Source organism: Oncorhynchus clarkii, chromosome 2, assembly GCF_045791955.1.
Source record: "Oncorhynchus clarkii lewisi isolate Uvic-CL-2024 chromosome 2, UVic_Ocla_1.0, whole genome shotgun sequence".
In the NCBI taxonomy this organism is placed as follows: Eukaryota; Metazoa; Chordata; class Actinopteri; order Salmoniformes; family Salmonidae; genus Oncorhynchus; species Oncorhynchus clarkii.
The window spans coordinates 19,424,500-19,439,268 of NC_092148.1; the positions used below are offsets into that span (position 1 = coordinate 19,424,500).

Genomic DNA, 14,769 nt, shown 5'->3' on the forward strand with positions numbered 1-14,769 from the left:
ACAATGTGCCATTGGAACACAGGAGTGAGTGATGGTTGCTGATAATGGGCCTCTGTACACCTATGTAGATATTACATTTCCGGCTACAATAGTCATTTACAACATTAACAATGCCTACACTGTATTTCTGATCAATTTGATGTTATTTTAATAGACAAAAAAATGATTTTCTTTCAAAAACAAGGACATTTCTAAGGGACCCCAAACTTTTGAACAGTACCGAGATGTTGCAAGTTCATATCCCTGAGCTGACAAGGTACAAATCTGTTGTTCTGCCCCTGAACAGGCAGTTAACCCACTGTTCCTAGGCCGTCATTGAAAATAAGAATTTGTTCTTAACTGACTTGCCTAGTTAAATAAAGGTAAAATAAATAAAATAGTGTACATACATAAATATTTGTTTGTTTGTTAGCTAAACAAGTGCTTGTTACTGCCAACAGACATATCAGAGAATACAGCTGTTATACACTAGCATTTGCTGACATTATTGTAAGTTTGAACTCAGCTTTGTTTCAAGTTTTACTCTCCAGTGTTGAATAGACTGTTCCCAACACTTCTGTGCCAAGGCTCTGCTGAGGCAGCTGCTCGTGTGTTACTGTTGCGCGCTCAAGGTCCTCGGTGGAGATTTGCACCACCAAGGGAGACTAGGTGGGGAAAGCAGTTGTCTTTGGAGTTGATGCAGAAATATATCAAATGTAAACTGGCATCTGTGCGTTTGCTTAATCCAATAAATGTATGACTCCATGTGTAGCCAACCATTTGGAGATGCCAAATGCGCTTAATGCGCATACTGTATGTGGCTGACGGGTAATGTCCTCTGACTCATAATGTAATTTGGTAATGAAAATTAAGCGAAATTATATTAACAGGTGTAGGCCTAATATCAAGTTAGACACCTCTCAGAAAGCATTAGAGACTGTGATAAAAACTTTTTGTTGTTGTTGCATAAAGTTCCAATAAACGGTTTCCTACTAGGACTTACTTCCCAAACACCCCTTCACAACACCCAACACTACAATGGAATTATCAAATAATCCAATAATATTTTAAAACAAAGGATATTTGGAAGACATTCATGATCGTATTTGATATTATTGTTATTATTAGGTTATTTGCATCATTGGCTAAGATATATTTTTGATATGTCAACAATAGCCAAACTAATTGCGGTAGGCTACATGTCACAGTATAGTAGACCATCACACTTTCACTTGTTGTGAGTTACTTTTATCTGAACATCGGACTCCCTGGCTATGAACCCTGCGCAGTTAAATGGTTATATATTTTTTTGTTATTCGAGCGGCACTAAAGCATGATTGATAGATCAATGGCAAATCACAGAATCCCCTGTTCTTATTTGGCCAATCGTTGCGCGGGGGCGGGGTTTGTAGCTCTGCTGGAGAATGTTTTTTTCTTCCCTCTCGCAGACCGGAGAGAGAGAATCCCAAAAATGACATCCAGATTGCAGGGGAGCAGAGCAGAGAGGGAGAGAGAGACTGAGTGAGAAAGAGACTGGGAGAGAGAAAGAAAGAATTCAAAAACCCGTTCAGTTTCAGGGAGAAAACAGAGAATATCAGCTAGCCCATGTTTTATTTTACAGCTTCATACTTGGCATCTTGTGGAAAAATCCGACTTTAGAAATGTCGTTGGACACAAAGAAAACCTGAGAAGAATACACCAATGTGTTTTTGAAAACAAAAGCGTTAGCATAAACGTTTCCTGTTTCTTGACATCGTAGTAGAACGGAGAACCCCTTGGTTTGAACCCTGCGCTCCTCTCCAGTTTTGTGAAGACCACTGTCTGCTGCAGTCCAACCGTCAAGATGTGTGACCTGATGCCAGTTTCGAAACCTGCTGAAAAAATCGGCAAAATGAAAAAGTTGCGAAGAACTTTGTCAGAGAGCTTCAGTCGCATAGGTGAGTAGCCTAACCCTACTGTAGCGGTTTTAGTGCAACAATGCATAGCCTATCGCAGTTAACGGTTATGGAAAACGGTGCTGTAGCCTAGGGAACTATTCTAATAATGTCCACTCCAACTATTCGGGACGATAGCGGAATTTCACTATTACGAAAAAGCTTTACATGCGGTGGCATTCACACTGGTGGCAATCACTTTTACAACATTACGATTATGCATTATGGCAATAACTGTCATTGTGTTGCTGCAATTAAACACAATGTTACACTGTAACCGTAAATGACATTAGAAAAAGTGCATTCTAAATACATGGCTATGATATTAGCTATGTGAATATTGTAAATGGGTAGTTCATGTTGAGTGTTATCATTACTGCCGTATAAAACATCAGGGATTTGCCGATGTGCTTATTGTACAACTGGAAGGAGCTTGCTATCCAAATGGCCTGCGTGAGTAAACTCAGGCATCTAAGCAGGTACACACACTGTCTCTCTCTCTCTCTCTCTCTCTCTCTCTCTCTCTCTCTCTCTCTCTCTCTCTCTCTCTCTCTCATCCCGTGTTGGTCTATACGGTTTGGTGCATTAAAGGCTCACCAAATATCACTCCCAATGTAGACGACTGTTAAATATTCTCTCCCCACAAATGAACTGATCAGATACAACAAGAAGAGGGAACATTTACCAATATGGGTCGAATATGAGGCTGCATGAAAAAAGGTCTGCATTGACTTTTCTGCTGCATGGATTGTCCTTGTCCATATTGGTCACTGTTGCTGCTGATATCTGCATCAGCCCTCAACGTGGTGCACCGCACTATATAGGCATTGATTGATCACTCACTCGCTGTCTGTGTTTCACGGATGGTTTAACAAAGAGCATTACATCTTAGTTAGAGAAGTTGGGCTTCTTGTAACCAAATCATAATGCTTACTATACTATATACCAGTAGATATTATTATTTCCATACATGTCCTAATACAGTTTTTCTCAATTGCTAAAAGACTAAAACCCATTGGCTGAACGAAGTTCTCAGTTGCCTGGACTCATTTAGCTAATTATGCAGTCTATTTGTCAATACCTTAAACCATTTCACAATTTGCAGATCTCACTTAGACTTTTCAGCAAAATTCTAAACACGTTCTCATTCTCAAAACACATTCTGCACTCTAATGCACATGTCATCCATACTGGTAAACATAAGTGGCAACAATCAAATACAAATAGAGAACATATGTCATTGATTGAACACAACCACTCAAAATTGATCTAACCAGTTTCAAATGATGTGACACAACCAATATAAGCCAGTTCAGAGAGCAAACAACAAAAAAGAACCAAAAACTAAATTGCAAAGAGCAAAGCAGAGTAGTAATTTCTGATCAATTTTGAGCTACTATGATAGAACATGTTTTCGTTCATCAAAAGACAATGACGGAAAAATATGAATATTTTTTTTGATAATTTTTTCCAAATTCGTAATATATAATATAAATTGTAATTCATAACATGTCATAAGGCATGGGTGATGGACATCCTCAAGTTAATACATATCATACGAAATGGAACATATCATGCTAAATGGAGTTGGGAATTTGATGTGGGACCCAGATTGTAGGCTATTTATGCTACCTTGCTATTCCAGGCTATGCTACCACCTTGCATGTCAATTGCTAACTGTGCTAAGGTCATTTACTGTAGGATCTACAAACTCACAACTCTATCCTTGTCTTTTAACTGTTACTGTGTATTTCAAGTACATCGCTATGACAATGCAGCCTTCTGACCTTAGCTGAGGTTAGCTGGGATGAGACTGTTGGCCTACTTCAGGGATCATCAACTAGATTCAGCTAGATTCAACTAGATTCATAATTACAAATAATTTGTAGACTGCAAATTTGTAACGTGTGCACTGAGAGTCGGGAACAATTTCAGGGAGTGAATCGTTTAATAAATAAATGAAAACATAATACAAAACAAGAAACACAAACAACGCACATACATGAAACTGAAACAGAAACAATGACACCTGGGGAAGGAACCAATGGGAGAGACAGATATAGGGAAGGAACCAATGGGAGAGACAGATATAGGGAAGGAACCAAAGGGAGTGACATATATAGGGCAGGTAATCAAGGAGGTGATGGAGTCCAGGTGAGTGTCATTATGCGGCGATGCGCATAACGATGGTGACAGGTGTGTGCCATAATGAGCAGCCTGGTGACCTAGAGGCCGGAGAGGGAGCACACGTGACAGTACCCCCTCCCTTGCGCGTTCGGCTCCAGCAACAGGACACCAACCACAGGAACGATCCCGGGGATCAATAGCGGACCGGTCGCATGAGAGCCTGATGAGCCGGCTGAGACCTCCCCAGGTGCCTCGGTCGAGGCACGGGAACCTGTTCACCCAGCTGAGGCATGGGAGCCTGTCGAACCCGCTGAGGCATGGAAGCCTGTCGAGCCAGCTGAGGCATGGTAGCCTGTCGAGCCAGCTGAGGCATGGGAGCCTGTCGAACCCGCTGAGGCATGGAAGCCTGTCGAGCCAGCTGAGGCATGGTAGCCTGTCGAGCCAGCTGAGGCATGGGAGCCTGTTGAGCCAGCTGAGGCATGGGAGCCTGTTGAGCCAGCTGAGGCATGGGATCCTGTCGAGCCAGCTGAGGCATGGTAGCCTGTCGAGCCAGCTGAGTCAGCTGAGGCATGGTAGCCTGTCGAGCCAGCTCAGGCATGGGAGCCTGTTGAGCACGCTGAGCCAGCTGAGGCATGGGAGCCTGTTGAGCCAGTTGAGGCATGGGATCCTGTCAAGCCAGCTGAGCCAGCTGAGGCATGGTAGCCTGTCGAGCCAGCTGAGGCATGGTAGCCTGTCGAGCCAACTGAGGCATGGTAGCCTATCGATCCCGCTGAGGTATGGAAACCCGTCGAGTCAGCTGAGGCAGGGGAACCCTTCAAACCCGCTGAGGCATGGGAATCCAACAAACCAGCTGAGGCCTCCCAGGTAGCTCTGGTTCTGACACCCGGACCTGACATCACCTCCAACACAATTATTTTTAAAATTAAACACTCCCTGATGCTTCCCTTTGGTGAGGCAATTTCATTATGCACTGATGCGTGTAACAATGGTGACAGGTGTGCAGCATGGTGACCTGGAGGCCAGAGAGGGAGCACACGTGACAAAATTTACTATAACATAATAATTTCTAACCTTGCTTACATTTGCTCACGATCGCATACACTGTAAATCTCTGTATTATGCGTGGGAATACTTTGGAAACTATTTCTCAAATTATAATCAATTGGAGCTGTCTTTTATGTCCAATAATTATAATAATAAACATATTATTTTATTATAAAAAAATAAAAATCCCCCTTGGGCCTCCAGTTGGGGAATGCCTTTAAACAACTTGGAAAATTCCAGAAAATGATGTCATGGCTTTAGAAGCGTCTGATAGGCTAATTGACATCATTTGAGTCAATTGGAGGTGTACCTGTGGATGTATTTCAAGGCCTACCTTCAAACTCTGTGCCTCTTTGCTTGACATCATGGGAAAATCAAAAGAAATCAGCCAAGACCTCCACAAGTCTGGTTCATCCATGGGAGCAATTTCCAAACACCTAAAGGAGCCACGTTCATCTGTACAAACAATAGCACGCAAGTATAAACACCATGGGACCACGTAGCCGTCATACCGCTCAGGAAGGAGACACGTTCTGTCTCCTAGAGACCCACTGAGGATGTGATGAAAGAAATAAAAGCTGAAATAAATCATTCTCTCTACTATTATTCTGACATTTCACATTGATGAAATAAAGTGGTGATCCAAACTGACCTAAGACAGGGAATTTTTACTAGGATTAAATGTCAGGAATTGTGAAACTGAGTTTAAATATACTGTATTTGGCTTAGATGTATGTAAACCTCCGAATTCAACTGTATAGTATTTTATATTTATGTTCTTGAATACGAGTCCATGTTTAGTTCTGTGTTGGAAATGTTCAATATATCAGACTTGTATGTGAATGAATGTTCGAACTAAATAACAATGTCTTGTGTATTGACTCCCATTTACTGCAGTTGTAATGATCCTACTGTGTCACTGTTCTCTGATGAGAAAGACGCAATTTTATGGCTCCGCGTCTAGATGACTCTTCCTCAAAACAATGCCATTGACATGAATAAGTCATTTCACATCAAGGCCAAACAAAATACTGTTACTCCCATCTGTAACTTCCCCTGTCTCATTGTGTCAGATTAGTTGTGATACCCTCCAATCAGATAATTATTGAGTTCATTATGAGAAATTTGTAATTAAAGAGATATTTATTAGGCTATGTTTCCAAAAAGCATTTTTCAGCACTCCTCCCAGGCAATGTGGATTGGTTTGTCTTTCACAGTTAAAAACAATGCTGAAGATAAGATCTGGTTGGCACTGAATACAGTACATCTAGCTGTCAAGGAGGAAACAATCACACCGGCAACACAGCATTGTTTACCTATTGCTGTCCAATGCAATCACTATGACTTCCTGTGATTATAGTTATAGTGGCGAGAGAAGACAAGAGCTCCTCAGTCACACCAATGGGCTTCTAGTGTTGTGTTGCTCTCTCCCTGCCACACCTGGGTTCAAATATTATTTGAAATCTTTCAAAATTACTTACAGCGTTTGCCTGCCATTTGGGTGGGGTGTGCACTTTTGGGACTATTCTTTTTAATTTGAAATTGTATTTATTTTACCCGCCTTTCTCCCCAATTTCGTGGTATCCAATTGTTAGTAGTTACTATCTTGTCTCATCGCTTCTACTCCCGTAAGGGCTCAGGAGAGACAAAGGTCGAAAGCCATGCGTCCTCCGAAACACAACCCAACCCAAGCCGCACTGCTTCTTAACACAGCGCGCATCTAACCTGGAAGCCAGCCGCACCAATGTGTCGGAGGAAACACCGTGCACCTGGCGACCTGGTTAGCGCGTGCACTGCACCCAGCCCGCCACAGGAGTCGCTACTACACGATGAGACAAGGATATCCCTACCGGCCAAACCCTCCCTAACCCGGACGACGCTAGGCCAATTGTGCGTCGCCCCACGGACCTCCCGGTCGCGGCCGGCTGCGACAGAGCCTGGGCGCGAACCCAGAGTCTCTGGTGGCACAGCTAGCACTGCGATGCAGTGCCCTAGACCCCTGCGCCACCCGGGAGGCCTTTTTTGGGACTATTCTATTGGTTCCGTTGCGCCAGGCAAGATCAATCAAGCACAGCTAAAGTATATTTAAAGATTTCAAATACTATTTGAAGTGAACCCAGGTGTGTTCCCAGCCATTCACTAGTTTACTAAAGATGATGCAGTGTCTGAAAGGTCTGTCTGATAAAGCACAAACAAACTCTTCTTCTGAACGCTGCCAGTGTCGGATCATGTTGATTGACCTCGGACTGTCTGCCTGAGTGTCTACCTTAATGAAGGAAGCATAATTCATCTTTATCACACAAATAGGAAATCAGGACACAATTACAGGGCTGTGTGTGTGCGTACTGTACGTGTGTGCGTGTGTGTGTGGGTTATAAGTGAGTGCACACTGGTTGTAGGCACTGTGTTTGTTCCCTGTTCAGAAGACGTCAATGTGAGCCTGATTTTCTTCTTTTCTCTATTTTCAGCTTTCAAGAAAGAGGACAGTGGCTTTGATGAGGTGAGTTCAAAACCAGTGAAACAGCTGGTGAAATGATTGGCCCATTTTTTCAGTGCAATACAACAATATTTGATGGTAATGCTTATTGTGTTTATTGTGTTGTATCATGGATTGAATTCATAGACAGACAATGCTGTGGTGATACTGTATGCAGTTCAGTAGTTTATTTCTATGAACGGACATTAGATAGGGTTTGTAATGTGCTCATGTGTGCTGCATCAGGGCTGTCCTATCATCTCAGTAGTTCCAGTCCTCTGGGCCAGCGTTTGTCACTAGGAAGCCAACCAGACACATTCTGTGGACAGAGAAACTAACATCAGAATGATGAAAGTTTTAGCAAATGTTTTCCCAAGTATAACAATGTGTGTGTGTGTGTGTGTGTGTGCGTGTGCGTGAGTGTGTTTGCATGCGAGCGTGTGTTGATGAGGATGCCGATAAGGCCGTAGACACTAGGATGTAAATGTTAAATGCGTTGGCAGGGAAATTCTGCTTGCTTGCTCTTTTGAGTTGAAGTAACATTGATTTTTTTTTCTTCCCCCAAGCCCTCAATGCGGTGCTTTAGATTGGTATCTAAAGAGATGTTCTTGGTGAAAGATAAGGCTTAACTCCTGTGGTCTCTAAGCCTTTCCCTTTTCCAGTTGGAAATTCAAGTACACAAGGTGTAGAGAGACTGAGGAGACAGCAGCCAGCGTGAATGTTTGCTGATCTTGCTTTGGTTAATGATAACCTTATCTGTTCAGCTTATGAAGGCGGTGATGGTACAGACAAACCAGGGATTGCATTAACTAACTGAACAGCTCTGCAAATGGAGGCTGAAACTAATGCCGGGCATACACTACACAATTATGCCATGAATTCCCCAAGTTTTTTGCCATCCTAGACACATTTTCATGATCGGGGTGAAACCCTATGAACTTGGGCTAGGATCAATACGTCAGGACTTGCATAGTTTGAGTGGGTCAAGGACGCACTGACGTTCTCCAGATCCCTGTCGGATGTCCTGAAAGTTTTTGGGACACATTTAGGTTGTGCATCTTGTAGTATGAGCAGAGCTACAACGCGATTGGTCAAGGAATGCTGCCAATAGCCAATGAGCACTCAACATGTGAGACCAAAACAATGATGGCAAAGAGGAAAGTAACAACTACACACACCGTGTGGACCGAGGTGATGGAGCACAGATTGGTGGAGATGTGGAGAGAACCTGGCTGCCTTCAATGTGCAAGTTCCTTTTACGTGCCCCAGATGAGCGCAGTTTGCTCATTCCATTGGTCTTTAAGTGAAATCTCCACCCACCCGGGGCACCGGGCCATGCAAAACAAACTCCACCAATATTACATCTGCGTCCTACCATGACAGAAACCAAAAATATAATGTCATATTATCGTTACTATTTTATATTAAGTCCATATTCTGCGCCTCCGGATTAAAAAAAAAAATTCTGCCCATAATAATGTGCACACTTACAAAGCAGCTCACTGTTTGCGTGTCAGCATTTTTTCCCCACGACAACCGAGAAACGCAGGGCAGGATCAACTAGGGAATCATTATTTAATGTGAGCAGCCACGTCCTGGGGTTGAGGATGGAAAAAAGAAAGGAAAGATTTGGGACAAGGATATCATGAAATGTGACCACGTCCAAGTTGTAAAGATTTTAGAAGCTGTGTAGTGTATGCCCAGCACAACTGATGCACACAAGGGAAGAGCCACGATTAGCTGTTTTTCTACCTCTGTTAAATCTCTGGGGATGTCCCCTCCTCCCATGTTCCTGTATTCTTGCCTATCCCTACACAGATTATAAGAGTGATGGGCAATTACTCCCTGCTGCGCTCTCTCTCTCTCTCTCTCTCTCTCTCTCTCTCTCTCTCTCTCTCTCTCTCTCTCTCTCTCTCTCTCTCTCTCTCTCTCTCTCCTTGTCCCTCTCTCCCTATCACTGCTGTGGCCACCTCTCAGTTCATAATGAGCATCTCCTTTCCATGCTTTTGTATAGAGAAGCAGAACTCTAACCTTCCTCTGACCACTGGTGGACTTACCATCAGGCAGAAGAGGCAATTGCCTCAGGCCTCACATCATCAATGGACCTCATGAGCCTGCCATACATTTTTAAAATAATATTCTAATCATTTCTACCCCCCCATGCTCCGCTCAAAGCAATAAATACATCCCCATCATAATCTGTGTATAAGGTAGAGATATCCACCGATGTCGGCTGAAGGTGGCAGAGCTATAGCAGTGTTTGTCAAATTAGGTAACTTGTTACCGGGCGAAATATGAATGGAAGTGAATAGGGCATTTCCACGTCATCAATTCATATTTTTGTAACCTAAAATTCTAAATCAAATATCTAAATCATCCTTGGTATGAGCATCTTAAAACTATTCCATATGTTAGCTTAGTAGTAGTCTCACGTTGCCATACCTCCAAAATCGCATCGCTGTGTGGAGAATTTTGTATTGCAAAAACAGTTTGAATGTTGGCTCCCAGCGGCAATATTTTGATTGGATGTTACTTTTCAAGAACCCTTGCCCACAGGCCCGTTGGTGCCAGGTGTTATGTTCGGCACACTTTTCTGACTGGATAGGACACATTTTGCAGAGAGTTGGTCCGTATGCTCGTTTGCAACATTGCAGAAAATGGAAGAAAACCTCGGGGGAAACCGTTTTGTCAGAAGTGTGCTCAATACACAATCCAAATACATCGACATACTGTATATTGATGGAGATTTCAATCAGCGATTTCCTGGCCATCTTCACCATGCATGGTTGCACCTACAACACTAATTTAGTGAGCACTATTGGAGCTCCCCCCAAGCAAGGCATTTGATTGATTTGACTTGTAGCGAGGCGTCACTGATTTACGTCTGGTCTCCACCCCATTTTGCTATTTAGGGAAGACTGGTTCTCGACTCAGCCCTGGGTACTTGGACTCTAAGAGGATACAATACACATTTCTTCAGTAAAAAGGCAGGTGCTGCTGATAAAACTGCGTCGTCATCTAAGCAGAGGACATGTACAGTATGTGTAGCCCATTTATCTGATGCTGTCTGGCATGTCATACTTTGTTTTGGCCAGACAGCATCAGATACATGGGCTACATATAGTAACACAGAGGGGCGCTGTTTCGCTCGCTCGGATGCTTTCCCCGGTGAGATAGTTTCAGCCTCTATTGAATTGAAGGAAAGTTGGTGGGTGCACAGTGCACTGTTCGGATGCTGGAATTATTTTGGATGAACGTGTGAAGGTAACCTACTTTTGAAGTGATTATTTGACAATCAGATAAAAACATGACTGGTTGTGTTCATGGCACATTAAAAGGTAATACAGACTGGCCTCTGACGGGGGCCTCCAAATCACTAAGCCCGCCCCTGGCTCTGACTAAGCTCTTTCTCTCTCTCTCTCTCTCTCTCTCAATTCAATTCTATTTAAGGACTTTATTGGCAAGGAAAACACATGTTTACATTGCCAAAGCAAGTGAGCTAAATAATCATCAAAAGTTAAAAAAAAAAGTTAGAATAATAACAATTTACAGTAAACATTACACTCACAAAAGTTCCAAAATAATAAAGGCATTACAAATGTCATATTATGTGCAAATAGTTAAAGTACAAAAGGGAAAATAAATACACATAAATATGGGTTGTATTTACAATGGTGTTTGTTCTTCACTGGTTGCCCTTGTTGCAACAGTTTGCAAATCTTGCTGCTGTGATGGCACACTGTGGTATTTCACCCAAAGGATATGGGAGTTTATCAAAAATGGGTTTGTTTTCTAATTCTTTGTGGATCTGTGTAATCTGAGGGAAATATGTATCTCTAATATGGTCATACATTTGGCAGTAGGTTAGGAAGTGCAGCTCAGTTTCCACCTCATTTTGTGGGCAGTGTGCACATAGCCTGTCTTCTCTTGAGAGCCAGGTCTGCCTACGGCGGCCTTTCTCAATAATAGCAATGCTCACTGAGTCTGTACATAGTTAAAGCTTTCCTTAGGTTTAGGTCAGTCACAATGGTTAGGTATTCTGCTACTCTGTACTCTCTGTTTAGGGCCAAATAGCATTCTAGTTTGCTCTGCTTTTTGTTCATTCTTTCCAATGTGTCAAGTAATTATATTTTTGTTTTCTCATGATTTGATTAGGTCTAATTCTGTTGCTGTTCTTTTCTGGATTTTGATCATTAGCGGTATCAACCTAAATTTTGCTCTGCATGCATTATTTGGTGTCTCTCTCTCTCTCTCTCTCTCTCTCTCTCTCTCTCTCTCTTTCTCACTCTCTCCCTCTTTCTCTTTCCCAATTCCCCTCTTTTTTACTCTTTCTCTCTCCCTCCCTCTCTCCCTCTCTTGTAATCTGCAGTCTCAGCTCTGTGGTTGCACTGAGGAAGTGATTATGCTCTTTTTAAGACTTTGTCATCACAGGGGCTTTGCACAAGTCATTATTTGTGTTGGCACTGGAGTCCAGCTGTATATAAAATGTCTGTATATAAAATCTAAGTTATTTAACATTGGCATTAGTTATGTTTCCTGTGATTATGCTGATGAACATAGATTAGATATATCGCCACCACCAGTCCCTTTTATGCTACTGGGACTTTTGTGGTGAAATAATGTGAACCGGACCGTTCCAAGAAGCTGGTGCCCTGGGATATAACCCGGACCATTGGCTATAAATGGTCCAGGGAAACAATTTAAAGAATTTAGGAAAGAAAAATAACTATTTCCTGTGCAGCACCAGGGTGTCTCTGAGGGACCAGTAAGGAGAGGAATTAGCCGGCTTGTGTTTGTGTCTTAAAGAAGGGTCCATTGTTTGCTACATTGTTCAGCTGATGCATATTCATCATGGGTTGAACACCACGAGTCTGATTAAAATGTACCCAGAGTAGCTAGCCTACTACACTGCCTGAAGAATTATCAACAGTACCCTGTTAGTTTGTCTTGATATTAAATTGTTGCTCCAAGGTAATGTGACTGTATCTGGCACAGAAAGAGATATCATCTGGTCATAACTCCCAGAGAAAGAGACCAGTCATCCACAGCAGTCTTTATCCCCCTCTCTCCTCTTCTCTCTGTCCCTCTCTCCTCTTCTCTCTCACTCTTTCTCTGTGTCTTTGTCGCTCTTTCTCTCCATCCTGCTCCTATCTCTCTGATTCCTTCTCTCTTATATCTCTCTTATATCTCTCTCTGTCTCTGTCTTTCTCTCTCTTTCTCTCTCTCTCTGCCACTCAATCTCTCTTTTCATCTCCCTACCTCTCTCTCTCTCTTTCTCCTTGCCCCCCTTGCTCCCCTCTCCTAGTGGAAACACAGACGCTGTGCTGTGTGGCCTGGCTGAATGTTAAATAACACTGCTGTGGGTTTGACTGTTCTATTACAGAAGGCTGTTAGAGAACTCTGGGACGCTGAAATACACACACACACACACACACACACACACACACACACACACACACACACACACACACACACACACACACACACACACACACACACACACACACACACACACACACTGGAATGCTGAAATGGCCTCTACTTAAGAGGAAGTCTCAGGAGGCATCATGTTGAGCCATTAGAATGTGCAGATTTTAAAGGATTGTGTGTGTGTGCGTGTGCTCGTGCGTGTGTGCTAGCATGCACACATCCTCAGCTGCTGACCCACGGACTCAATCCAATTTTAGTTAACATGTAAGCCGAGTTCCATGAGTGTCGCTTTGTCTTCACTTCACACATTGTATGCACACAGAGAGATTTAAATGTGTAGCAATGCAAACAATAACTTCTGTATAATGACAATTGCAAAATATTGTTAGATTAAGGCCAAGGTCTTCAATTATTTCTGTCTATTAATAATTATTTTCTCCTTCCTTGTTTTCTCTTTTTTTTTTCTCTCTCTCTCTATCTCTCTCTTTCTCTTTCTCTCTCTCTCTCTCTCTCTCTCTGTAGCACGAGAACTTCATTATCTATTCTCAGCAGAATTGGAGTCTGGCACATTGAATAATTGAATGTGTTTGGTGTCAGGATCAGAAATGAATGCAATAAACGTCTTCATCTATCACATTAAAGACTCCAGCGATATTAGTGGAGGAGCCATTAAGACTGAACCGGATGGAAAATATGTCATTTATTTCACAGGAAACAAATCACCTTTTGGTCCTTGGGAGTTATCTGAAGGTTTTATAAAGGGAGGAACAGTGCTCTCCTGTCATCATTGTCATCTGTGTCATCATCTTTTATGTCATCACTAGCAGTCAGTCACTTCTTGAATAGCAGTATGGTATAGGCTGGAGCCATTCACCAGGCCTTAGAATGCTAGCGTGTCAAGGGCGGAGGGAGAGAAATGTAGAGAAGAGAGATGCCTGGAAGAGTGAGTTTTTCCTCTGTCAGGGGATGTAGGGATGGTTGGGTCATAGTTAAGCCCCAGAGAGGGACTGCTAGGTGGGGTAGATGGGGGAGAGAGGAGGAGGGGCGAGAGAGAGATGCTGTCACGTATTCTGCCATGGTGATGCTTGGGGATGGACTCAGCCCAGCAGAATACTCAGATAGACCATGGATTTATCTCTCTCTCTTACTCTCTCCCTCTCTCACTTGCTGACTCCTCAGAACTCCAGTTCTTTACCAAGACTGTAGCCTTGCTTTCTGTCTCAGAGCACAAATGTTTGTTGTTAGAAACTGGTTGGAATTACGCTGGTGGTTAAGAGAGGAGAGGAGGAGGGGCAGCTGGAACATTGTGGATGTATATCATATTTTTCCTGAGTGACATAGCCACAGAGGTGTGACAGTTTAAATAGCTTGTATTGGATGTCTGTCTAACACCATTAATTAAGTTTGAAATGCTGTCAGAACCTGATGACATTGTCATATTGTCTCGACATACATCCAGCTGCTTTCCCACGAGCGCGCACATCTGTCTCTAAGCCAAGGTCAGTGGTAATTGTTATTCGCTTCAAACACTTCCCATTCATAATTCAAAATGCTTAGAAAACGCAAGCTACAAACACCCCCGTTGATTTTTGGTTAAACTCTTCGTTGTTCAAAGTTAAATTAAAACAGCGTGTTTTGATGACTTTGAAAAATCCAATCAATGTTCTACATTGATAACATGCAGGCGCGGTAGCGTTGATTAGAGGGATTGACTCACTGGTTCCTGCTTTGAGGTCCCATTGACTTTCATGTCCTATAATGTTGTTCAAGTAAATCTCC

The 14,769-nt window shown here is 42.8% G+C and overlaps 1 protein-coding gene across 2 annotated transcripts in view; it reads left to right on the forward strand.

Annotated features, from left to right (window-relative positions):
- Positions 1-1,456: 1,456 nt before the first annotated feature.
- Positions 1,457-14,769, forward strand: part of LOC139423715 (cyclin-dependent kinase 14) — a 229,164-nt gene continuing 215,851 nt past the window's right edge. For both annotated transcript variants that reach the window (XM_071175337.1, XM_071175331.1), the window contains exons 1-2: positions 1,457-1,916; positions 7,553-7,584. In XM_071175337.1, coding sequence (XP_071031438.1) covers positions 1,823-1,916; positions 7,553-7,584 — 126 coding nt within the window. In that variant the 5' untranslated portion in view covers positions 1,457-1,822. The remainder of the gene's footprint in view (positions 1,917-7,552; positions 7,585-14,769) is intronic.